This window comes from Gekko japonicus, unplaced genomic scaffold, assembly GCF_001447785.1.
Source record: "Gekko japonicus isolate JY-2015 unplaced genomic scaffold, Gekko_japonicus_V1.1 scaffold238, whole genome shotgun sequence".
NCBI lineage: Eukaryota > Metazoa > Chordata > Lepidosauria > Squamata > Gekkonidae > Gekko > Gekko japonicus.
Genome location: NW_015161411.1, coordinates 977,651 through 1,003,227, shown reverse-complemented (window position 1 = coordinate 1,003,227; position 25,577 = coordinate 977,651). Strand labels below are relative to the sequence as shown.

General features: G+C 50.0%; 1 protein-coding gene across 1 annotated transcript in view; it reads right to left on the bottom strand.

The window, feature by feature from the left end:
• Nucleotides 1-11,023: 11,023 nt before the first annotated feature.
• Nucleotides 11,024-25,577, bottom strand: part of ECE2 (endothelin converting enzyme 2) — a 60,213-nt gene continuing 45,659 nt past the window's right edge. Inside the window, exons 13-18 of the mRNA XM_015426916.1 lie at nt 24,972-25,075; nt 20,715-20,825; nt 19,065-19,132; nt 13,604-13,794; nt 13,342-13,437; nt 11,024-11,573 (exon numbers count right to left, since the gene is read on the bottom strand). Of these exons, the coding sequence (XP_015282402.1) occupies nt 11,397-11,573; nt 13,342-13,437; nt 13,604-13,794; nt 19,065-19,132; nt 20,715-20,825; nt 24,972-25,075 (747 nt within the window). The 3' untranslated portion in view covers nt 11,024-11,396. The remainder of the gene's footprint in view (nt 11,574-13,341; nt 13,438-13,603; nt 13,795-19,064; nt 19,133-20,714; nt 20,826-24,971; nt 25,076-25,577) is intronic.

Below are 25,577 nucleotides of genomic sequence, written 5' to 3'. Positions count from 1 at the left end.
CCTTAATTACAGAACACTCCTTGCCCGAGTCCGACAGTGCCATTAGCCTCTACCGGCCGGCGCGACGGCTTGTGGGAAGCGGAGTCCGAGGAATTTCCGCCTAACGGCAGGCCGCAACGGTCGCTGTTGACGTTAAGACTACGACTCCCGTCATGCTCTGCTGTGTCTATCACCGCAGAGTCCCGTTCTGGTTGCGCCCGGCGGAACTGTTCCCAAGCCCGTGATGCGCAGCCGCCGCAAGGCAGAGACAAACTACAAGCCCCATGAGCCTCAGTGGCGAACTCGGCCATGATGATAGGAACTTTTTAAATGTCCACAACCCAAATAAGGAAGCGGTTTTTTTTACCGGGGGTGGGGTGGGGGACGTAGACATGTTAATCTGTGCAACACTTATTTGGGAGGAAGGCCCGTTGAACTCAGAGGACCTTACTTTTGAGTAAACGAGCATAAGATTGGGTTTCCCTGTGCGCTGCAGAGGTTTTTAAGAGGGTTGCCAACTCCGGGAGATTTGGGGTAGAACCTGAGGAAGGTGGGATTTGCAGAGGAGGTAGGGTCTGGGTAAAAGTCAGATATGATGGTAGTTTTATTTCGTTTCAATGTAAAAAACATATGAATTCTTGAGGATCCATGTAGATCCGACTTTTACCTTTTTCCGAGGAGGTATAATGCCATAGAATCCACCTCCAAAACAGCCATTTTCTCCAAGGGAAGTAACTGTGTAGTTTGGAAGTCTGCATCCATAGTCCAATCTTTGCCATCTGTGGGTCTGTTCTACCATATGTGGTGGACATGGGATACAGTATGTAAGTTTTGGGTTATTATGGTACATACTTTTATAAGGAGCTGCGGTGGCTCAAGTGGTCAAGACGCTGAACTGCAGGCTGTGGAAGGTCGGTAGTTCAGCAGTTCGAGACCCAGGTGCCGCATGACAGAGTGAGTGCCCCTCTCTAGTTCCAGCTCCTGCCAACCTAGCAGTTCGAAAGCAAGAAATTGCAAGTAGATAAATAGGTACCACTTCAGTGGGAAGGTAACAGTGTTCCGTGTGCCTTGGTGTTTAGTCATACCGGCCACATGACCACGGAAACGTCTTCGGACAGCGCTGGCTCTTCGGCTTGGAAACGGAGATGAGCACTGCAACCCTAGAGTCGGATTCGACTGGCTTTTGAGCAAGGGAACCTTTTTTTTACATACTTTTATACCGACAGTTTTGCAGACTTCAATGCCTTTTTGACCAGAATTGTTTTTATTGACTTGTGTACCAGATGACTTTGATAATAACCAAAGACATTTTATCATTCATGGAGTAACTTGCAGCTAGAATTTTATTTGCATCTTATTGGAAACTTCCAACAATATCTTCTGAACACGACTTAATAGTGAAGACTATGGCGAGTGTGGAAATGGACAAATTGATGTTGAGCCCGCTTCCACGGGGAGGGTGAGATAAAAGTCAACTCAATAATAAATAAATAAATAAATATGTTAAAAGGGCAAATGGAAGAAGATTTCGGACTCCGTTTTATAATTGGATAAGAAAGAAATACAAAGATATGAGCGCCTTAATATTATAATATGAAGAAGCCTTTGTGAACTTTTAAAATCTCACACTTTGTAATGTGAAATGATAAGCAGAGAATTATATGCAGAAGACATTATTTTTGGTCCTTCCCCCTCCCCCTTTCCCATTTTTGTATACCCTAAAAACTTGTGTATCCCCCCAATCTCCTCTCCAACCCCCTCCTATCTCCTATTTGGTTACAAGCAGATTCAGGTTGGTGGGTACCATCTACCTATATGTAATGGTTGTTGATTTCTGTCCTGATGTATCTGAAGAAGCTGGCGTACCCAGGAAAGCTTACACCTAGCATAAAACTTCGTTGGTCTTAATGGTGCCACTGGACTCAAAACTTGGTTCTGTAGTTACAAGCACCTTTGCAAGCTGGTCTGGACAGAACAGGGAGATATACAGAAAATATTTGACTTTGAATCATTTGCTGTGACTTTATTATATGGTGCCCGGTGTTCTTCCGAGTAGGAGAGCAGCCATTGTGGAGTTGCCAATAGCCTGGAGGAAAAAACAAATTGCTTTGCTCGCCTTGGTTGCCTCAGTTATGGGGGGAGGGATTCCTGTGGGAAGGGGGGGGTTGAGTGAATGAGTGAGAGACTGGGACCTTTGCTTCTAGCAGTCATAACTTTCTTCACAAGTCGCACCTCCTCTCCCTTTCCCAGGGGAAGGTGTCCTTGAGCGCTTCTCTGTACCAGCTGGAGCGGCAGATAACCAAGAAGACGGAGGGCCCAGGGGTCATTTCGAGCAGGAACGGGCAGGAACGGTGTTCTGGGAGTAACAAGTAAACTCCTCCCACCTGCTTTTCCTTCGCCTCACCTCCAAGCGGGGTGAAGGGAAAGGGAGGGAGAGAAAGGCCTCTAACAGGCAGAAGCGTCAGGGATCCATTCCTTTCCCACCTCCTTACCTCCAAGTGGGGCAAAGGGAAAGGGGGGGAGAGAAAGGGAATCCAGGGCTTCTTCTGCCTGACAGAGGGGCCAGCGTGCCAGCCCCTCTGACAGGCAGAAGCATCAGGGATCCATTCCCTTCACCTCACCTCCAAGTGGGGCGAAGGGAAGGGGGGGAGGAGAAAGGGTGACCCAGCAGAAGCGTCTGCATGACAGTGGGGCCAGCGCTGGCCCTGCTGCCAGGCAGAAACATCTGAAAGGAGTGTGCTGCCTCTGCGGAGAGACTCCAAAGACTGAGGGGGTTTAAAGTTTAAATCCCCCCTCTCTGGAGTTGCAGTGGTGGCAGCACACTCCCTTCATTGAAGGGAAGGCAATTTGCCTTCCCTTCAATGATGGGAGCCTGCTGCCACCGCCCCCCCTCCCCCACAACTGGGGAGGATCATTATACCCTATGGAGACCCTATGGAAATAGTCCCTGATCGGGTCCGGATCTTCCTCAGCTAAGAATGTTTTCTCATGAAGATGTTTTTGGCTGACAAGATCAAAATATTTTGCCGATTTGAACATGACTGAATGGCTAACAACAACGTTTTAAATTTCAGAGTTTTTGTAGAAACATCTGTCTTGTTTGTTTACGGATCCAACTATCCACAAATTTGGCCATGTCAAGAATTAAATAGCTTTATTATGATTGATTTATACTTTGGTTTTATCAGCCAAAAACATCTTCATGAGAAAACATTGTTAGCTGTGGAAGATTCGGACCAATATATCTTTCATTTGGTCGGGATGGCAACGTTAGGCGTGGTGTAAATGTGACGTATGCTTGGGGGAAGGAAGGGACTTTTCTTCAAATTATCTATATTAAGCTTGTACCTGCCTAAAGACTTCAGTTCTGACACAGTGACTTCCTGGATCTTGCATATATCTCAATAAACTTATCACTGCCAAAAGAGAGTTGTTGAGAGTGACTGGACTGGAGGGCCTGACACCTGCTCCTCTAACAGAGATTGAAATGTTTGGAAACGAGCAGTTGGGAGATTTTCCTGGCAAGCCGATAGATGACATTTCATCCAGCCTTGGCTAAAACTACAGAGCGTTTTTAATCCCAGTTGCCAGCAGCCTTAGCTTAACGGGATGTGTCATTTCCCAGTTAATGTTATTTACCTCCATGCCTGAAGCTTCAGCGACTCCGCTCACTTCCACAGATTCAGCCTCTATCGTAAGGGCAGGACATTCTTTTCTTCCAGGCCGCTGGCAATCTTAATCCCGACCCCACAATTCCCAGCTTCAGTGTAACAGAAGTGAATTTCTGGCAGTAAATCGGTATGCTGTGGGGATGAAAAATCGGTTCTGCAGAGCTATGACACATCGGCTAGTCCTGGGGTTAATACTTTGAGAGAGAGACAGTCTGGTGTAGTGGTTAAGTGCACAGACTCTAATCTGGGAGAACCTACTCCTCCACTTGCAGCTGGTGGATGACCTTGGGCAAGCCATAGTTCTGGCACAGCTGTTCTTGAAAAAAGAGCACTTTCTGTCAGAGCTCTCTCAGCCCCACCTACCTCACAGGGTGCCTGTTGTGGGGAGGGGAAGGGAAAGCAGTTTGTAAGCCGCTCTGAGACTCCTTTGGGTAGTGAAGGGTGGGGTATAAATCCGATCTCTTCTTCTACTTGATTACCAGAGCACACTACAAGACTATCCACCGACAACAGCAGTACACTCAGGATTTTCCCTCCTCCCAAATTAGAAACATAGAGCTGGACGGGATCCCAAGGGTCAGAGGAGGACGACCAAGATGATTAGGAGGTTGGAGCACCTCCCCTATGAGGAAAGGCTGAAGAGTCTGAGACTTGAAAGCAGTGTTCCCTCTAAGCTGGGTTAGTCTGAGCTAGCTCACAGTTTTTTAGCCTCTGGCTCACACATATTTGTCTTAGCTCAGGAAAGACGGCTGCAGAGCAAACTAATTCATGCAGTAGCCAAATCACTCGCTCACAACTTGAATGCCAGTAGCTCACAAAGTAGAATTTTTGCTCACAGGACTCCACAACTTAGAGGGAGCATTGCTTCAGTTTAGAAAAGAGGTGACTAAGGGGGAACATGAGAGATGTTTATACAATTATGCATGCGGTGGAGAGAATCAACGAAGGGGAATCTTTCTCCTTCTCTCCAAGTACTAGAGCTCGAGGGCATTCAATGAAGCTGGCAAAAGGGAATGTCCAGCTCGGAAGCCTGGAAAGATCCCTTCAGCATTAAAAAGCCTGCGATGGGCCAATCCGGCCAGGCGGTGGCAGTGCGACGCTGCAACTCGAAGCAGTCCTGGAAAAACTGACGTCATCAAGCCAAGCCGAGTGAATGCCGTCTGGAACATGTCTAAGTCTACAGCAAATGTGTGCAACTTAAAAAGATTTATATGTTGTCCTCCCTTACCCCTATGAATCATTGTTGTTGTTGTTCAGTCGCACAGTCGAGTCTGACTCTTCGGGACCCCATGGACCAGCTCCCGCCAGGCCCTCCTGTCTTCTGCCGTCCTCTGAAGTTTGCACAATTTCATGTTCATTGCATCGATGACACTGTCTAACCATCTCATCCTTTGCCGTCCCCGTCTTCTTTGACCTTCAGTCTTTCCCAGCATCATTGTTAGTCCCTTGTTAATATGTGTAACTGTAAATCACTCAGAGCCAGCAGCTCTGCAGGATTGAGCGATTAATAAATCGAAAGATATTATTATTATTATTATTATTATTATTATTATTATTATTATTATTATTGGCAGTAGGTTCAGGACGGACAAAATGAAATACTACTTTCCACAGAGAGTGATCAAAAGGTGGAATTCGCTGACAGGCAGTGTTCCCTCTAAGCTGAGTTAGTGTGAGCTAGCTCACCGTTTTTTTAGCCTCCGGCTCACACATTTTTGTCTCCGCTCAGGAAGGAGGGCTCCAGAGCAAACTAATTTATATGCAGTGGCCAACTCGCTCACTCACAACTTTAATGCCAGTTGCTCCCAAAGTAGAATTTTTGCCCACAGGGCTCCAGAGCTTAGAGGGAACATTGCTGACAGGATGTAGCAATGGCCACAGAAATGGACAGCTCTGAAGGGGATGGATTCATGGAGGATAACTCTTATCGAGGGCTACTAGCTGTGGTGACTGAGGGAAACCTCCTTTGTCGCGGACAAAGGAAATGCCCCAGAGGGAGCCGCTGCGGAGCCGAGCCGAAGTCGCCCACCGCGTGGAGTCAGAGGAGAAAAGAGCCGCTGGGAGAACAACTAGCCGGCAGGGTGCCTGGTAGGCACTCGCCTTCCCCGATTATTGTGTGGCCCTAGTTAGGAGTACTAATAAGTCATGTAAACCGCGCAGAGCCTCCGGGATAGAGCGGGATAGAAATCGAAAGTTAAATAAATAAAATAAATGAAAAACCTCCAGAGACACAACATCAGGAGATAGATCTTGGCCTCTATAGCCTGCTGTTGGCCATCCAGATGAACTGGTTGGCCAGTGTGAGATGGGATGCTGGACTAGACTATTGGTCTGACCCAGCGGGGCCCTTCTTATGTCCTTCTCTAGCCCCACCCCAGCACAATGCAAGACATTCACGGCTACCTGCCCCCCCCATTCCCCCAGTGACCCCTGCTCTGTGCCCAGAGGAAGGAAAAAACCTCCAGGGTCCCCCGGGCTTATCTGGCCTGGAGGAAAATTCCTTCCTGACCCCAAAGTGGCATTACCCCCAGCATATAAGAAAGGGGCCACCAGAGCTTTGTGCCGGTTCGTCCCGGCCTGCCCCTCCCCCTAGGTTTGCCAGCTCCGGATTGGGAAATACCTGGGGGTTTGTGGGTGGAGCCTGATGAGGGCGGGGTTTGGAGGACTACCAATGGGGCGTGGAGTTTGGCAGTCCTCACCTCCCCCTCAGGATCTGCCTCAGTTCTTAGAGGGTGCGTTCAGACGGGGGATTTACAACGGTTAGGGTGCCGGTTCCAACCGGTGTACTTACGGGCGTTCAGACAGCGAACATTTGCCTCCCGTCCCTAACCGTTGTAAATCCTTTTAAACCGTTGCACTCTGCCACTAGGTCCGAAGTGGTGGTATACTGAGTGCAACGGTTGAAAACGGTGCACCCCGGCGTCTGATCGCTCTCCTCCGTTGCGCAGCCACTTCCGTCGGAAGCCTGAGGCTTCCGGCTTTCCCCTGCCATTTTTTAAAAAAACTAGGCGATATGCGCTCAGGCGAAGCTTCGCCCTGAGCGTTTGTTAAAATAATTTTAAAAAGCCCTTACTTTACCGTCCCGGAGGAATCCGGGACTTAAGCGAGGCCAGGTTGGGCTTTAAACTTTAAAGGTAAGTGCTTACCTTTAAAGTTTAAATGTGGGGGGGGGGTTGAGCATGCGCAAAAATCGCCATTCTCTGAATGGCTGCCTGTGCGCATGCTCAAACAGTCCTTTAAAAAAAAAAAAAAACGCCGACGCCCGCAGTGTGTGAGCGGGCGTCCACCGGAGGGCTCCGCAGACAGGAGGGTGAGTCTGATTGCGTTTCTGCCGGCATAAACTGCACCGGTTGGAACCGGTGCAGTTTATGCCGGCAGAAACGCCCCGTCTGAACGCACCCAGAGAGTCACAGAATCGGCATTGCTGTCAGATGGCCATCTAGCCTCTGCTTAGAAACCTCCAAAGAAGGAGAGCCCACCGCCTCCCCGTTCCCCCCGAAGGAACTGCTCTCATTGTCAGGAAATTCTCCCAAATGTTTACAAAACTCTTTGGGTTTCATTTCAACCTGTGGGTTCTGGTCCGACCTTCCGGGCAACAGAAAAACAACTTTGCTCCGTTCTTTATACGAAGCACAATTAACTTATGGAACTCGCTGCCGCTGGATGTAGGGACGAGTGTTAGCTTAAATGGGTTTTTAAAAGGGGGATTCGAGAATACCACGGGGGCCAGGTGTGTCAATGGCTAATTACCCACAATGCTGAAATGGGACCTCAGTACCCAGAAGCAGTTTGCTTTTGAAACAGGGCTCCCAGCTCTGGGTTGGGAGATACCCAGGGACTTGGAGGGTGGGGTTTGGGAAGTGGGAGGGACTTCATTGGGGTATAAGGCATAGAGTCCACCTTCCTGAGTGGCCGTTTTCTCTCTGCGAACGCATCTCTGTCTCCTGGAGGTCAGTTGTAATTCCAGATCTCCTGCCAACACCTGGAAGTTGGCAACCCTACAGAATGCTAGCCACAGGGTCAGTCGCTGCAGGAAAAAGCATTGGTTTGATGTAGCAGCGTTCCTCCAATGCTCCCTCTAAGCCGTGGAGTCTTGTGAGCAAAAATTCTACTTTGTGAGCCATTGGCGTTAAAGTTGTGAGCGAGCGATTTGGCTGCTGCATAGATTCGTCTGCTCTGGAGCCATCCTTCCTGAGCTAGGACAAAAGCGTGTGAGCTGGAGGCTAAAAAACAGTGAGCTAGCTCACACTCACTCAGCTTAGAGGGAACACTGTAAATCCTCCAGTGTCTTTAGGCTGGTTTCGTTTTCCAGTCAGCAGCTACCGGAAGGTCCGCTAGGAGGCTGTTTTCAGCAGTTACAATTCAAGAGAGAATAATGACGATCCGCTTCATTGTTTGCCCTCTTGTGCTTTATAATGGGGAAGGGACCAAGCCGGCACTGCCGCCTGTTATTGATCTTGCAGTTTTTCCGCTCTGATTGAAGCAGCTGCCTGCGATGGAGACCGGCTTTCAAGGCAGCCGCCTGGAAATGTTGTTGGTAATAAACATCTTTCAAGATATATACTCCTTTTTTGCTTATACACACACACACATATGGACCTGTATATTAAAAAAGGAGAGGGATTCTAAAAGGAGTTCAGGAACTATGGCAACGCACCCCTCCCACTAATTCAGTCTTAAAAGATGTATACACACACACATAGATTATATGCCTAGATATATGCCTATTAACTGTCTAGAAACGGTACTCCCAATCATCCCATTTCAAAGTTCTCAAAGGCACAATTCAGAGTCCTTCAGCCTTCACTTCTCCGGATTTGCAATTTACATTTGAACCCCTTGTTCTGTGGCTCATGAACGTGGATCCTTCCCTATTTGCACAATTTATTTATACGAATGTCAAGGTCTGTATTGAGACTGTGTCGTATGCTTGTTATTGCTGATTATGTAACTAATTGGTAAGCGTTATATTTAGTGTCTTTGAGTATTTTTGGAGGTTTAATTATACGGAGGATTTCCCCCCTTTTTGCCAACCTAGCAGTTCGAAAGCAAGAAATTGCAAGTAGATAAATAGGTACCACTTTGGTGGGAAGGTAACAGCGTTCCGTGCGCCTTGGTGTTTAGTCATGCCGGCCACATGACCACGGAAACATCTTTGGACAGCGCTGGCTCTTCGGCTTTGAAACGGAGATGAGCACCGCATCCCTAGAGTCGGACTCGACTGGCTTTTGAGCAAGGGAACCTTTACATTTTTTACAAGGTCTGTGTTGAGACTGTGTCGTATGCTTGTTATTGCTGATTATGTAACTAATTGGTAAGCATTATATTTAGTGTCTTTGAGTATTTTTGGAGGTTTAATTATACGGAGGATTTCCCCCTTTTTTGTATCCACTTGGGGCTCAGCAACTCTACTTTTCCAGCCTTAAGTTTACCACCTCAGCGACTGCCATGCTCAAGTACGGATTTTGGCCACATCTCGGTGCAGCCTCACCCCCGATTCCAGAGCGGTCTGGCTAAAAGCAAGAGGCCAAGCTGCCGTTTCGCAGATATTCTTTCCCCCATTTTTTTTCAATTTTATTTTCGCCACTCACATTTGAAGACCACTCGGAAACCATCAAGCGGAAACTGCCTTTTAATAATTCGATACACCAATGGCACCCCTCCCCTCCCTGAAACACACACACACACACACACACACACTAATCGAAGGCACTAGTCCCCACCAAGCTCAAGGGGAATGGGAGCACGTCTGGGATTTCGAAGCCAAAGCGAAGTCTGAAAGTGATCGTGGGCCTGGACGTGAGGGCTCGAGGGGGACCCTCCGAAGCCGAGCCAGGCCCCTCGCTCTTGGGGCCAGAGGCCCCCGAATGTCCAGCTGCGGTGGGGTTCGTGTGCTTTCAACAGGGCACTCCGCACCTGCCCTGGGATCAACTAATGCAGGGGTCCCCAATCTTTTCTGAGCCCGCAGGCACCGTTAGAATTAGATCATGGTGGGCACAGCCACAAAATGGCTGCCATAGGGGGTGGAGCCGCCCGCAAAATGGCTGCCACGGCTTATGTTCAGCCACACAGTGAAGATCCTTGTGCTGCGGTGGTGGCTGCCAAAGCAAGGCTTTTAACAATCCGCAAAGTCCATCAAATTTACAATAGCCAATCAAGCCTTGCTGGGGGGGGGGAAACGCCACTTGGCCCCACCCACTTTCTAAAAACTTTTGGAGGGCACCAAGAAAGATGGCGGCGGGCACCCGGGGCACCATGTTGGGGACCCCTGATCTAATGACAGAGGTGGGGGGGATTTTTCTTGGCAGGGGGAGGGCACGGAGGGGGATGCTTGGCGGGCGCGACACTAGCCAGAAGGAGATTTCTCTCTCCACAGTGACTGGATGGGATTGTGTTTGATGCAGCACGTCTCCCTTTGCTATAGCAGAAACGATAAAAGCAACACGCAACGGGAGGTTCTGTATCCCGGGCAAGCAGGAGGCGGAGAATCCCGGCTTCACCCGGACCAAGAGCCCGTGTTGCTTCTTTGGATACTTGTAGCGTAGGATACAGGGACGGCTTCCTAAATCTCCCTCGGTCAGGGGGTGCTCTGGGGTAGCCGATCTCGGCTACGCTCCATCCACTGAGCCGGGCGGGGAGACACCGGGGCCGGCGGCAGCTTAGATGGCTTTATAAAAGGTTAAGACAGATTCCACGGAGGACCGGTCAATGACGATTAGCGAAATGGGAACTCTGAAAACCAGACACTGGGCATGGGGGGGGGGGAGAGAAGGGTACTTGCCTTCAAGCTAAGCCCCCCTCCCCCTCCAGTTATCTGGCTGGCCCCAGGTGCAAACAGAACGCAGGCCTAGAGAGATCTTCTGATCTACCAGGGGTCTTCTGCATCCTTATACTTCCCGGGGTGTGCCCAGGGTCAAAGCTTGTTCCCCCCCCCCGCCCGCATGCCTTCCAAATAGAATCGCCAGGTCCTTCCACCAGATGTGGGCAGGGGCAGGGTTGCCAGCTCCAAGTTGGGAAACTCCTGGAGATTTGGGGATGGAGCCTGGGGAGGACAGGGAGCTCAGTGGGGGACGATGCCATAGAGTCTGCCCTCCAAAGCAGCCGTTTTTTCCCGGCCTGATTTTTGTGGCCTGGAGATGAGCTGTGGTTCCGGGGGATCCCCGGTTCCCGCCTGGAGGCTGGCAACCCTGGTTCGAATGCTCTATTTCCCCCCCGCCCCCCCCAATAGCTTAACGTTCCCCAAGCGATTCAGCTCTGCCCGCCTCCAAAATGCCGATCGATAGCGATGGTGCTTTAGCTGACAGCGGCCTAGAGAACCGGAATGAACACAGTGAGAAGTCCAAAGTGCCGGACCACCACAGGGCATCGGGGAAACAGGTCCCAGAGGGGAGAAAGGGCGGGGAATGAAAGCCTAGGAAGCCGGACTTGAGATTTTCGGCAATGCCCACGGACGGGAGCAAGTGATGCGCTTAGCGGACGAGAGTGAAGCTGTGCTTTTCGGGGCGCCCCCCAAGGGAACGGGACTCGGCAGAGAGTGCCGGAGGAGCTCGCCTTTCTTCCGGCGCCCAAGTGGGAAAGAGCCCGAGGCCTGCACTGTGCCGGCTGAAGCTGCCGAGGCAAAGATGGTTGACTGCTCCCCAAAGGGTGGGCACCAGGGCTTAGCTCCCGTGTGCTGGGGTTTGTGCAGGGGGGGAGCAGCCGTAGGTATGTACAGACTCCCACCACGGGCGGCCTCTCTTTCTGGCTCTACCACACCTCGCAGTGCCTTCCGGGGTTCATGAGGGAGCCTGCGGGGCACTTGAAGTGCTCGACGAAATCCCGGGAGTTGCTGAGGGTGCCGATGACCCGGAACTTGTCTGGGCTGTGCGGGTCGGTCACCAGGCCCTCGTGCGAGCTCTCGGGGGTACGGACGGAGCACCAGACCTGTGCCGGGAAGAAGAAGAGGAGGATTAGGACTTGGGGAGGCAGCCGGTCATAAGAACATAAGAGACGCCACTGTTGGATCAGGCCAATGGCCCATCCAGTCCAACACTCTATCACACAGTGGCCGAAAATACCAGGTGCCATCAGGAGGTCCAGCAGTGGGGCCAGGACATTAGAAGCCCTCCCACTGTTGACCCCCCCCAAGCACCAAGAAGACAGAGCATCCCTTGCCAGAAAGTGATAGTCCTTCCAGAAAGGCCTGATAGCCTGTGTATGGAAGTGGTTAGAGTGTCAAATTAGGATCTGGGAGATGCAGGTTAAGAGAGTCGTGAGAACATAAGAGAAGCCACGCTGGATCAGGCCAATGGCCCATCCAGTCCAACACTTTGTGTCACACAGTGGCCAAAACCGAGATTAGAGTCCGCATCCTGACCGCTACACCAAACTGCTCCAGCGTTTTAATGTTTCTTATGTCTGCTGCCTTGTGGACCCTGATCGGGTAGAAAGGCGGCATAAAAATGTTTTAAACAGATAAAATAAATAATATCGAATATAAACCACAGAAATCCCCCTTCCAAAATGCAAAGGAACCATTTTAAAGGATGCTGAGAGTGGAGTTGCCAACGTCCAGGAGGAGTCTGGAGATTGCCCAGAATTAAAACTCTTCTCCAGACGACAGCAATCAGTCCCCCTGGAGAAAACGGCTGCTTTGGAGAGTGGGCTCTGTAACATTATACTCCAGAGATGTCCCTCCCCTCCCCAAACCCCTCTCCATCCCGAAACCTCCAGGAACTTCCCAAACTGGAGTTGCCACCAGTATTCCCTCTAAGCTGAGCTAGTGCGAGCTAGCTCACAGCTTCTTAGCCTCCGGCTCACACATTTTTGTCTTAGCTCAGGAAGGATGCCTCCAGAGCAAACTAATGTATGCAGTAGCCAAATCACTCACTCACAACTTTAATAAAGAGGAGGAGGAAGAGGAGATTGGATTTTTCCCCGTCCTTCACTCAGCGTTTCAGAGTGGCTTACAAACTCCTTTCCCTTCCCGTCCCCACAACAGACACCCTGTGAGGTAGGTAGGGCTGAGAGAGCTCTGACAGAAACTGCCCTTTCAAGGACAGCTCTTATCAGAACTATGGCTTGCCCAAGGTCATCCAGCCAGGTGCAAGTGGAGGAGCAGGGAATCAAACCCAGTTCTCCCAGATTACAGTCTGCACACTTAACCACTACACCAAACTGGCTGTAGCTCACAAAGTAGAATTTTTCCTCTGGTTGCCACCAATGTTCCTTCTAAGCTGTGGAGTCTTGTGAGCAAGAATTCTACTTGGTGAACCACTGGCATCAAAGTTGTGAGCGAGCGATTTGGCTGCCGCATCAACTCGTTTGCTCTGGAGCCATCCCTTCCTGAGCGAAGACAAAAACTCTGTGAGCCGGAGGCTAAAAACTGTGAGCTAGCTCACACTGACTCAGCTTAGAGGGAACCCTGGTTGCCACCAATGCTCCCTCTAAGCTGTGGAGTCCTGTGAGCAAAAATTCTTCTTTGTGAGCTACTGTCATTAAAGTTGGGAGCGAGCGATTTGGTTACTACACAGATTAGTTTGCTCTGGAGCCCTCCTTCCTGAGCGAAGACAAAAATGTGTGAGCTGTAGGCTAAAAAACTGTGAGCTGGCTCACACTGACTCAGCTTAGAGGGAACCCTGGTTGCCCCCCCTGGCTGACAGCACTGATGACTGCAGGTACGCGGAGCGGGAGACACGTGGAAAGGGGTTACCTGCGCAAATCCGAGGAAGAAGAGCTGGTGGCTGGTGAGGTCCACGGAGGGCAGCCGCTTCTCCTCCCCGTTCTTCTTCAGCCACGTTTTGTAAGCCTGCAAAGGGATGGGGAACGGAGCCTCTGCTTCTGGGCTTGACAGGGCCCTTCCCTGTCCCCCACGGCAGCTGGAGACGGCGAGGCCACCTGAGGGCCACCGCCTCTCCTCTCCCACACGCCTTCCGCTGGGGACACTCAATGCCCCCCGGGACCGCCGGCCTTACATTATAGGCTGCCTTCAGTCCCCCGTTGTCCGCGATGTTCTCTCCCAAGGTCTGCTTGCCGTTCACGTGCTCCCCGTTGACGAGGAACGTGCTGTACTGTTCCGTCATGCACTCCGTCCGGTTCTTGAAGGCCTCCAGCGACGAGTTCTGCCACCAGGGGCGCAGGTTCCCTTCCTTGTCGTACTCTCGGCCTGGGGACAAATCGGCAAAGGTTTTGTCTAGGGCAGCCACGTGGGATCGGCTGCCCCTGAAGATGGAGGTTCTACACAACAAGGGCTTCTGTTAGCGCGTACGACTGCTGGTCGGCTCGAGAGGCCGAGGACCTTCTGCATATGGCATATCCAGGGCTCTTTGTGTAGGAAAAGCCTAGCAGGAACTCATTAGCATAATAGGCCACGCCCAACAGCAGGAACTCATTAGCATATGAGGCCACACCCCTGACAGCACAGCTCATTGGCATATTAGGCCGCACCCCCATGTTACCAGAAGTGTGGCCATCCAGCCACACCCACCTTTTGCTTCTTATTCTGTTTACCTTGTTTGTTGTCAAAACCCAGGGCCTTTTTTTGTAGCAGGAACTCCTTTGCATGTTAGGCCACACACCCCTAATGTAGCCAATCCTAATGAGTTTCTGCTGTTGGGTGTGGCCTATTATGTTAATGAGTTCCTGCTGGGCGTGGCCAACTTGGGAGCCAGCCGGAACTCCGTTCCTGCGCGTTCCTGCCCAAAAATAGCCCTGGGCATATCTACAGGAAACCCGAATGTGTGCCTGCTTGTGGAATCACAGAATCATACAGTTGGAAGGGACCTCCAGGGTCATCGAATCCAACCCCCTGCACAAGGCAGGAAATCCACAAATACATCCCCCCCACCCCCCAGTGACCGCTGTTCCACGCCCAGAAGATGACAAGAAAACCCTCCAGGATCTCCAGCCGAACTGGCGTGGAGATAAATGGCTTCCTGACCCCAAAGTGGCGATCTGCATTTCCCTGGGTGTGTAAGAAAAAGCCACAAGAACTATGCACTGAGGCAACCCTTCCTGCCCCCACTCTTGTGATCTGCCTCAGTTCACAGAATTAGCATTGAACATACATGAAGTACGAGAAATGCAATAGATAGGCTGAAGATTTGAAGCAACGTCTAACATTTAGTCTTTGAAACTCCCAAAAGAAAATTTCACAATTTACATTCATTTAGATAGAATCAGGCTACACGTATCCATCACGAATAAAGGAAAATAAGGCAGTTTTGAGACACTGCTGTACAATAAGACCGTTTGGAGGCATTGTTGGCTGAGACGTTCCTGCGGCTGTGCCTCTTTGGAAGTCCCCGTTTGCAGTCCTGATGAAGGGAACCAAAAACTCATTGAGTAACCTGGAGGATGAGTTGACTGCAGCCTATTTCTTATTGTTTGTCTCAAGTCCTAAGGACTGGATCTACTTGCTGATTGCTACATACTTTATAAAGTTTCAAGAACTGGATGTATTTGCTTTCTGGACATTTGAAAATCATGTTTTTCAGTCCATTTAAATTGGGAAAATTTCTTTGGGGAGTTTCAAAGAGTAAATGTTAGAGACTGTTTCAAATCTCCAGCCTATCTATTGTATTTCTTGTATTTCATGTATTGAATACTATTGAATGTTTAAGAAATATCTGCAGCTTCTACAAGTGGCAGGGACGATGAGATATAAAGGCAACCAAATCCCTGTCTTCTTATCATGGGAAACCCTGTTCCGCCAACACTCAGCCATGAGATTTCTGCAGGCATTGCCCAACCATAAGGACTTGTAGAAGAAGAAGAAGAAGAGGAGATTGGATGTATACCCCGCCCTTCACTACCCAAAGGTGTCTTGTGAGCAAAAATTCTACTTTGTGAGCTACTGGCATGAAAGTTGCGAGTGAGCGATTAAACTGCTGCATAAATTAGTTTGCTCTGGAGCCCTCCTTCCTGAGATAAGACTAAAATGGGTGAGCCAGAGGCTAAAAAACTGTGAGCTAGCTCACACTCACTCAGCTTAGAGGGAACACTGGAGCCGAGGCTCGGGGAGCAGGGCCCATAAAAACGCTGGGAGGCTGGGCCCCATGGCCCCCCCGGCAGCTACGGGCCTGTCCCACGCTGCCTATAGACGCTGGGTACTGTAGCACTAAAAGCGATGGATTCTGTTGGGTCAAACAAAGAGGTCCCCAGTTCCAGAAGAATATAGGGGGCTGGGAGGTTATTCAATGGGCCCTTAAGTAGTCCTGTATGGCTGCGAGAGTTGGACTATAAGAAAGGCCGAGTGCCGAAGAATAGATTCTTTTGAACTATGGTGCTGGAGAAGACTCTTGAGAGTCCCTTGGACTGCAAGGAGATCAGATCAGTCAATCCTAAAAGAAATCAACCCTAACTGTTCCCTGGAAGGCCAGATAATGAAACTGAAGCTCAAATACTTTGGCCACCAAATGAGAAGGAGAAGACCCTGATGCTGGGAAAGACTGAAGGTCAAAGAAGACGGGGACAGCAAAGGATGAGATGGTTAGACAGTGTCATAGATGCAACGAACATGAAATTGAGCAAACTTCAGAGGACGGCGGAAGACAGGAGGGCCTGGCGGGAGCTAGTCCATGGGGTCGCGAAGAGTCGGACTCGACTGTGCGACTGAACAACAACAAGCAGCAGAGGGGGAGGGAGGGAACAGCGGGGGAGAGATGACTTCCCATCTGTGGCCCGCCCATGCTGAGATCGTGAATTCTCACCAAGCAGATGGAGCAGGAGCGAAAGCAGCACACAGATGCCTGGTGGGATGACGGGAGGTGTCACCTGGGGAGACGGGCGGGGAAAGATGTGGGGAAGCAGCGACTGCCAGAGAGGAAGATGGTATCTCAGTGGCCGGTTGGGGGGGGGGGATTGTGGAAACTCCCACGGGTAATGCAAGAAGGTGCACGGGATGCCATGGGAATGAGTGAGGGGATGAGCGGCGTGGCGGCTGATGAAGCCAAGGAGAGAGAAGCAGTGCGTCTTTTGGCACAGAGCCGATTCAGCCCTGTGGGCAGCAATGCTCCCTCTATGCTGTGGAGTCCTGTGAGCAAATATCCTACTTTGTGAGCTACCGGCATGAAAGTGGTGAGCGAGCAATTGGGCTCCTGCATCAATGAGTTTGCTCCAGAGCCACATCCCTTCCTGAGCTAAGGCAAAGAATGTGCGAGCCGGATCGTAAAAAAACTGTGAGCTAGCTCACACGCACTCAGCCTAGAGGGAACGGGCAGTCCAGAAGCTATCGGCAGCGGCCGAATTCACAATGGCACCCCCCGTGCCAGCGACTCAAGGCTCAGTTTGTGCAGTCTCGGCAGGAAAAATGTGCGTTCCAGAATCCTCTGCCACTGTTTTGCCTAGCAACAAATAAATACACACTGCAAAAACCTTATAACAAACTAATGTGTTCTATTTATAATCATCATTTGGTAAAGTGCATGTTGTTGTTGTTGTTCAGTCGCACAGTCGAGTCCGACTCTTCGCGACCCCATGGACCAGATCCCGCCAGGCCTTCCTGTCTTCCACCGTCCTCTGAAGTTTGCTCAACTTCATGTTCGTTGCATCTATGACACTGTCTAACCATCTCATCCTTTGCCGTCCCCGTCTTCTTTGACCTTCAATCTTTCCCAGCATCAGTAAAGTGCATAGTGTGTCATTATTTCATCCTAGTCAGGTATAAATATTCATTACATTCAATATGCAATAACATTCAGTGCATACAGATTGATAACTACCAGACCGTTTTGCATCAGTGTTTTAAAAGCCAAGCCCCAACGGGACAGTAACAAACCTTCACATAACACTTCTTAAAGTATGCATTTCAGTCCAGAACAAATCTTTTCTCTGATAGTTAAAGAGGACATTCTCCCTTTGCTTATGGTCTAAGGTCTCTTTAATTAGAGAACACTCACACGAATTGTTAACAGGTGTTGAAAGAATTTAATGACCAGATAACTAGGTCAGTACTGTGCAGCTTTGAGAATGACAGGAGTACTCCGTCCATGAATCTTAGCTGCATAATGTGGTAAGAAAACCTTTGAAGCCACGTTATATTAGTAATAATGTATAATTTTTATACTTATGAATTATGTCTTTTAAATAGGACCGGCAAAAAAGAAAGCATCCATACAACTATTAAGAAAGCTGCCCCCCTTTTTGGAAGACTTCATGCAAGGAGAAGTGGGCTTTTAGTTCTGGAAACTCCCGTTGGGGCTTGACTTTTAAAACACTGATGCAAAATGGTCTGGTAGTTATCAACCTGTATGTACTGAATGTTACTGCATATTGAATGTAATGAATATTTATACCTGACTAGGATGAAATAATGATACACTATGCACTTTACCAAATGATGATTATAAACAGAACACATTAGTTTGTTATAAGGTTTTTGCAGTGCATATTTATTTGTTGCTAGATTCTCCTAACACTGCAGCTCGGGTTGCTTCAACTGTTTTGCCTAGAGCAGCAAAGACCTTGGGCTGGCTGTGCTTTTGGAAATGAACACGTGAAGCTGCCGTACACTGAATCAGACCCTGGGTCCATCAGAATCAGTACTGTCTACTCAGACTGGCAGCAACTCTCCAGGGTCTCAGGTGGAGGTCTTTCTCATCACCTACTACCAGATAATTTAACTGGAGATGCTGGGGATTGAACCCAGGGAGCGGTGGCACAGTGGGTATATCCCACTGTCTTAACATCCGAACTGTGTTAGTTCGAGCCCCGCGCTGGTGTGAGCAGCCAGCACGGCTCTTCCCCACAGCTAAGGAAAGGGGTGTTGGGGACCACTGTGGAGTGGAGTCCAAATGCAGTGGCCAACCTGAAATCTGTGCATGGGAAGTTGAATGAGCCCCCCCACCCCCGATCTCCAGGCCCCTCTGATAAGAACATAAGAGATGCCAATGTTGGATCAGGCCAAAGGCCCATCCAGTCCAACACTCTGTGTCACAAAGTGGCCAAAAATACCAGGTGCCCTCAGGAGGTCCACCAGTGGGGCCAGGACACTAGATGTCTTCCCACTGTTGACCCCCCCCCAAGCACCAAGAAGACAGAGCATCACTTGCCCCAGAGCCCCTAACTATACCTTGTGGCTAATAGCCACTGATGGACCTCTGCTCCATATGCTTATCTAATTCCCTATTTATTTATTTATTTATTTATTTATTAATTATATTTATACCCCGCCCATCCCGCGAGCGGGCTCAGGGCGGCTTTTGAAGCCGTCCATGCTTGTAGCCGCCACCACTTCCTGTGGCAGTGAATTCCATGTGTTAATCACTCTTTGGGTGAAGAAGGACTTCCTTTTATCCGTTCTAACCCTACCGCTCTCCAGGCTCACAAAAGTCCACACCACCCTAAGGGCCCCTCCCTGAAAAGGACGCGGCAGGCATGCGAGAGGGCAGAAGCCACAAGCACAAGTCGGAAGGGAGCGGAGGGGACTGTGCCTACCTTGGTCATCAAAAGCATGGGTGAGTTCGTGCCCCATCACCACGCCAATGCCTCCAAAGTTGAGGGCCCTCCAAGGGAAGCCAAAGGTAAAACGACAGGTTACGATGCTGGAATGTCACCTCAGGTACAGTGCAAAAAGGCAGGGAGACAAACGTTTTAAGTCACACACAGACGAAGGTCACACACAGCACTGGAACTCAGACAAATGGCTGGGTTTAACAATTATTCCAAATGAAGCCGCAGGAAAAAAGTGTGAATTCGGTGGCACCTTTAAGGCCAGCAAAGTTACATTACATACGACCATTATGTCACATAGGCCTACCAATGCTTCCTCTAAGTTGTGGTGTCTTGTGAGCGAAAATTCTACTTTGTGAGCAACTGGCATTAAAGTTGTGAGCAAGCAACTTGGCTACTGCCTCAATTAGTTTGCTCTGGAGCCCATCCTTCCTGAGCCAAGACAAAAATGTGTGACCTGGAGAAAAATGGCTTCCTGGCCCCAAAGTGGCGATCAGCATTTCCCCGAATGTGTGAGAAAGGGCCACGAGAACTGAGCACTGAGGCAACCCTTCCTGCCCTCCCTTCTCGTGATCTGCCTCGGTTCACAGAATCCACATGGCTGTCACGTGGCCATCTAGCCTCTGTCTGAAAACCTCCAAAGCCACCCGCTCTTGAGGCTGTCTGTGCTTGTAGCTGCTGCCACCACTTCCTGTGGCAGTGAATTCGATGTGTTAATTACTCTCGGGGTGAAGGACTCCCTTTTATCTGTTACAATCAGTTGCCTGCTGCAACTTTGCAGTCCAAGATTGCCCAGCAATTAGCACGACCCCCCAATGTTTGCCTTCTACAAGGAGATGCTCGGGGGTCATTTCCTGCCGGAGCAGAGCTCTGACAGTAAGGAGCCCAGGGGGCGGGCACATGCAACAAGCCCCACCCCTTGCTCCCAGCAGCCCTCAGTCGGGCCAGGAGGAGCAAGAAGCAGCCAGGTAAGTTGCAGAGTCCCCCCCCCCAGCCCGCCTTCAGGTACAAGCTCTCTCTCCTCTGTGAGGGCAGATCTGTGCGTTCCCCCCCCCCATAGCTAGAGATCCAAAACAGTCCAGTGGAGCCTGAGCGGTGGGGGTTGCCTTCTGACACACTTCCGGTAATGCCAGGGGGTGTGGCATATGCAAATAATTTATGCTAATGGGTCATGCTAATGAGCTCCTGCACCACTTTTTCTACAAAATGACCCCTGGAGACACTAGGATACACATGTCTACACATCCAAATCTGCCCATGCGGCTTCGTTCCACCCATCTCATGTCCCCTGCAGTGTTTCCTTCTAAGCTGAGTTAGCGTGAGCTAGCTCACAGTTTATTAGCCTTTGGCTCACACATTTTTGTCTTCGCTCAGGAAGGATGGCTCCAGAGCAAATTGATTTATGCAGTAGCCAAATCGCTCGCTCACAAGTTTAATGCCAGTAGCTCACAAAGCAGAATTTTTGCTCACAAGACTCCACAGCTTAGAGGGAACATTGGTCCCCTGGGCTTCCCTGCCACCTGAATCGTTTTGAGAACAGATCTGAGCATGCCCGGTCCAGCAGTGTACATTCGCTACACCCTTCCGCTCCAAGCCTCTTCTTTCCTACCAAACGGCCAAAGCACCCTGACGCACTTGGGGTGGTTGCGAGCGTAGAAGGGAGCTTGCAGGATCCCCGCGGGGAAGACGATGCCGTTCTTGGTGGGCAGGTAGTAGGCGTTGACTGTCTGCGGGGTCATACTCCACCTGGGGAAGGATGAAATAATGTTACAGAGGTGGGGCAAGTTGGCGTGCTTCGTGCGGCGTGACGGCTGGTAGAAGGACCATGTGCTGGGAAAGCTTAGTGAATTAGATGAGCAACCGATTGGATAGCACCAGCCCAAAGTACAATTCACCCTGGTCGAGGATTGCTTCTTAGAATGATCCTCCTATTTGAAAACAAAACAAACCTAGTAAGAACCTAAGAAGAGCCCTGCTGGATCAGACCAGTGGTCTTATTTATTTATTATTATTTATTTATTTATTTGCATTTTTACCCCGCCCTCCCCGCGAACGTGCTCCTTCTTGTCCTTCTAATCCGGCATCCTGTCTCACTCAGTGGCCAGCCAGTTCTTTTGGAGGGCAAACAACAGGGCAGAGAGGCCGAGGACTTCATAAGAACACAAGAAGAGCCCTGCTGGATCAGACCCGTGGTCCATCTAGTTCAGCATCCTGTCTCACACAGTGGCCAACCAGTTTCTCTGGAGGGCCAACAACAGGGCACAGAGGCCGAGGCCTTCATAAGAACACAAGAAGAGCCCTGCTGGATCAGACCAGTGGTCCCTCTAGTCCAGCATCCTGTCTCACACAGTGGCCGGCCAGTTTCTCTGGAGGGCCAACAACAGGGCACAGAGGCTGAAGCCTTTATAAGAACACAAAAAGAACCCTGCTGGATCAGACCAGTGAGGGTTTATCTAGTCCAGAATCCGGTCTCACACAGTGGCCAACCAGTTTCTCTGGAGGTCCAACAACAGGGCAGAGAGACCGAGGCCTTCGTAAGAACACAAGAAGAGCCCTGCTGGATCAGACCAGTGAGGGTTTATCTAGTCCAGAATCCTGTCTCACACAGTGGCCAACCAGTTTCTCTGGAGGGCCTACAACAGGGCAGAGAGGCCGAGGCCTTCATAAGAACACAAGAAGCCCTGCTGGATCAGACCAGTGGCCCATCTAGTCCAGCATCCTGTCTCACTCACATGGTGGCCAACCAGTTCCTCTGGAGGGCCAACAGCAGGGCAGAGAAGCCGAGGCCTTCATAAGAACATCAGAAGAGCCCTGCTGGATCAGACAAGTGGTCCCCCTAGTCCAACATCCTGTCTCACACAGTGGCCGACCAGTTCCTGTGGCTGGCCAACAACAGGGCAGAGAGGCTGAGGCCTTCCCCTGATGCTGCCTCCTGGTTCTGGGATTGGGAGGATTAGTGCCTCTGAATGTGGAGGTTCCCCTCAGCCACCAGTGCTAGTAGCCATTAATAGACTTCTCCTCCGTGAATCTATTAAAGGTTTCCAAGCTGTTAATTCCTGGGGACATCACTACATTCCACCTTGTAATCACTCTCTGTGTAAAGTCGTCTTTCCTTTTGCCCGTCCTGAACCTACCGCCCATCAGTTCCATTGGAGTTCTGGTCTTTTGGGAGAGGGAGAAAAAGTTCTCTTTGTCAACTCTCCCCACCCCAGGCACAATTTTATAGACCTCCATTCATATAAAAAGCTAGCCTGTCAGGAAGCCAGTGCTAACTTTCCACATGCAGGGACTTGTTTTCTTTAATGCGGAAAAGCATTCCAAAATTCAGTTCCCCACCTGCTCTCTGAAGTTGCATAGTCCAGAAAGAGCGGTATCACACTGTGGTTCTGTATATCTGAACTGGCCCTTAGATTTCCTGACTCAGCCTAAAAGTCCTGGCACACCCCGTCATGTATTTATTATATTGACGCTATTTACAGCCCGCCTTTCTCACTTAGACTTGACAGATTACACAGAGCATGTTATCTTCCTGTATTAAAAAGAAATAAAAAGGTAAAGGTAAAGGTTCCCTTGCTCGAAAGCCAGTCGAATCCGACTCTAGGGTTGCGGTGCTCATCTCCGTTTCAAAGCCGAAGAGCCAGCGCTGTCCGAAGACGTTTCCGTGGTCATGTGGCCGGCATGACTAAACGCCAAGGCGCACGGAACGCTGTTCCCTTCCCACCGAAGTGGTACCTATATATCTACTTGCAATTTCTTGCTTTCGAACTGCTAGGTTGGCAGGAGCTGGAACTAGAGACGGGAGCTCACTCCGTCATGCGGCACACTCGGGTCTCGAACTGCTGAACTACTGACCTTCCACAGCCTGCAGTTCAGCGTCTTAACCACTTGAGCCACCGAAGAAATGCCTGTCAACTAAAACCAAAGTTAAGCCAGCTAGATTCGAGTCCCGTAGCACCTTTGAGACCAACAAGATTTCTGGGATATCACCTTTTGAGAGCAAAAGCTCGCTTCATCAGATACAAGTTGGAATGGAGATCCCTCAGTCCTTATATCCCAGTCAGAAGGTGGGAAGGGTGTTTCAGAAAAAAGACTCAGGGTACCCTAGGTACAATGCACAGTGTAAACAGCGTCATCTAAACAGAGGAAGAATGCTGAGGGGCAGAAAATTAGCACCTGCAGCGAGATCAGAATCCAAAGTGCTGGTTTTGACCTTTAAAGCCCTTAATGGTCAGGGGCCTGCCTACCTGAGGGACCGCCTTTCCCCGTACGTTCCCCCGAGAGCACTGTGGTCTGGAAAACAACACCGCCTCCGCCCCCCCCAGTCTAGGGACACCAGGTTGTCGATGTCTAGGACCAGGGCGTTCTCCCTGGCGGCACCAACGCTGTGGAACGAGCTCCCCAATGAGATTAGAGCTCTACGGGACCTCCAGCAGTTCCGTAGAGCCGTGAAAACGGAGCTGTTTCGCCAGGTGTTCCAATAAGAACTGACTGCATTTTATTACAGGATGCCGCTGTATTTATTTACCTTCACTGTATTTATTGGAATTGTATTTTATATCTTGTAATTGCTGATTTTAAATTGTATGTTGGTTTTAAATTGTTTGCAAGCCACCCTGAGCCGCTTCAGCGGGAGGGCGGGGTAGAAATTTAATAAATAAATAAATAAATAAGTAAGTAAAGTAAAGTAAAGCCAGGCGGTGTTTCAATTTGCCTTTCGTCCAGATCAGGGGTGGCCAAACTTGTTTAACGTTACGAGCCACGCCGAATAAACGTCAGGTGTCTGAGAGCCACAACACATGAACAAATATTACACGCTTTTCCTGGGAAATATGCAGATTTGCTTTTTTATTAACCTTGAACGAGACTGCCAAAAATAATAACAAAAGGGGTAAAAGCATTTATTGATAATGATATTTATTTTTCCAATGATATTTGTTTGCGAGTGATATTTAGCTTCCCCGGCCGCCCTGCCGGGAACTGCACAGTACAGGGCTATTTTTGGGCAGGAACGCTCAGGAACGGAGTTCCGGCTGGCTCCCAAGTTGGCCACGCCCAGCAGGAACTCATTAGCATAATAGGCCACACCCAACAGCAGGAACTCATTAGGATTGGCTACATTAGGGGTGTGTGGCCTAACATGCAAAGGAGTTCCTGCTACAAAAAAAGGCCCTGGGTTTTGACAACAAACAAGCTAAACAGAATAAGAAGCAAAAGGTGGGTGTGGCTGGATGACCACACTTCTGGTAACATGGGGGTGCGGCCTAATATGCTAATGAGCTGTGCTGTCAGGGGTGTGGCCCAATATGCTAATGAGTTCCTGCTGTTGGGTGTGGCCTATTATGCTAATGAGTTCCTGCTGGGCTTTTTCTACAAAAAGAGCCCTGGCACAATGTATGCGAAAGGGCTGCATGTGGCTCCTGAGCCGCAGTCTGGCCACCCGTAACCCAGATCCTATAGGTAGATTTAGGTTCGTTTTGCTTTGAGTGCCAGCCTAGAATCTGGGTGTAGTGGTTAAAGTGCTGGATGACGGTCTAGGGAACTCAAGTTCGAATCCCAGCTCTGTCCTGGAAACCTGCTGGGTGTCCTAGGGCCACTCACACACTCAGCCTAACCTGCCTTGCAGGGTTGTTGTGAGGATCAAAATGGAGGAGAGGAGAATGACGTAAGCGGCTGGGGAGAAAGGCGGGGAACGAGAGAAGGAAACTAAAGGCCCCGATGCCCAGCTGGCTCTCTCCCTAGGGCAAGATGTATTTCCTAAAGTGATGCCTCTGAAAAGAATCTGTCCCCAGGGAATCAGAGCGTGGGCTCTCCCCTCTGAGACGCCCGCTGCTCCACCCAGCTCATGACACACGCGCCCCACTCCCACTGACGGGGAAGATGGCAACTCCTTACTGGTCGCGGTTGGGAGGCTTCCGCAGCTGGTCAGCCATGAATCGTCCAGAGAAATTGTAGAAGTTCAACATGTTCTGGAAGAAGGAGTCCTCCGAGACCTCGTACTGGAGAGAAGAAGAAGAAAAGATTGCACTGATACCCCGCCCTTCACTACCCAAAGGTGTCTCAGAGCAGCTTACAAACTCCTTTCCCTTCCCCTTCCCCATAACAGACACCCTGTCAGGTAAAAGAAGAAGAAGAGGATTGGATTGATACCCCGCCCTTCACTACCCGAAGGTGTCTCAGAGCAGCTTACAAACTCCTTTCCCTTCCCCTTCCCCACAACAGACACCCTGTGAGGTAGAAGAAGAAGAGATTGGATTTATACCCCGCCCTTCACTACCCAAAGGTGTCTCAGAGCGGCTCACAAACTCCTTTCCCTTCCCCTCCCCACAACAGACACCCTGTGAGGTAGAAGAAGAAGAAGAAGAAGAGATTGGATTGATACCCCGCCCTTCACTACCCAAAGGTGTCTCAGAGCGGCTCACAAACTCCTTTCCCTTCCCCTTCCCCACAACAGACACCCTGTGAGGTAGAAGAAGAAGAAGAAGAGATTGGATTTATACC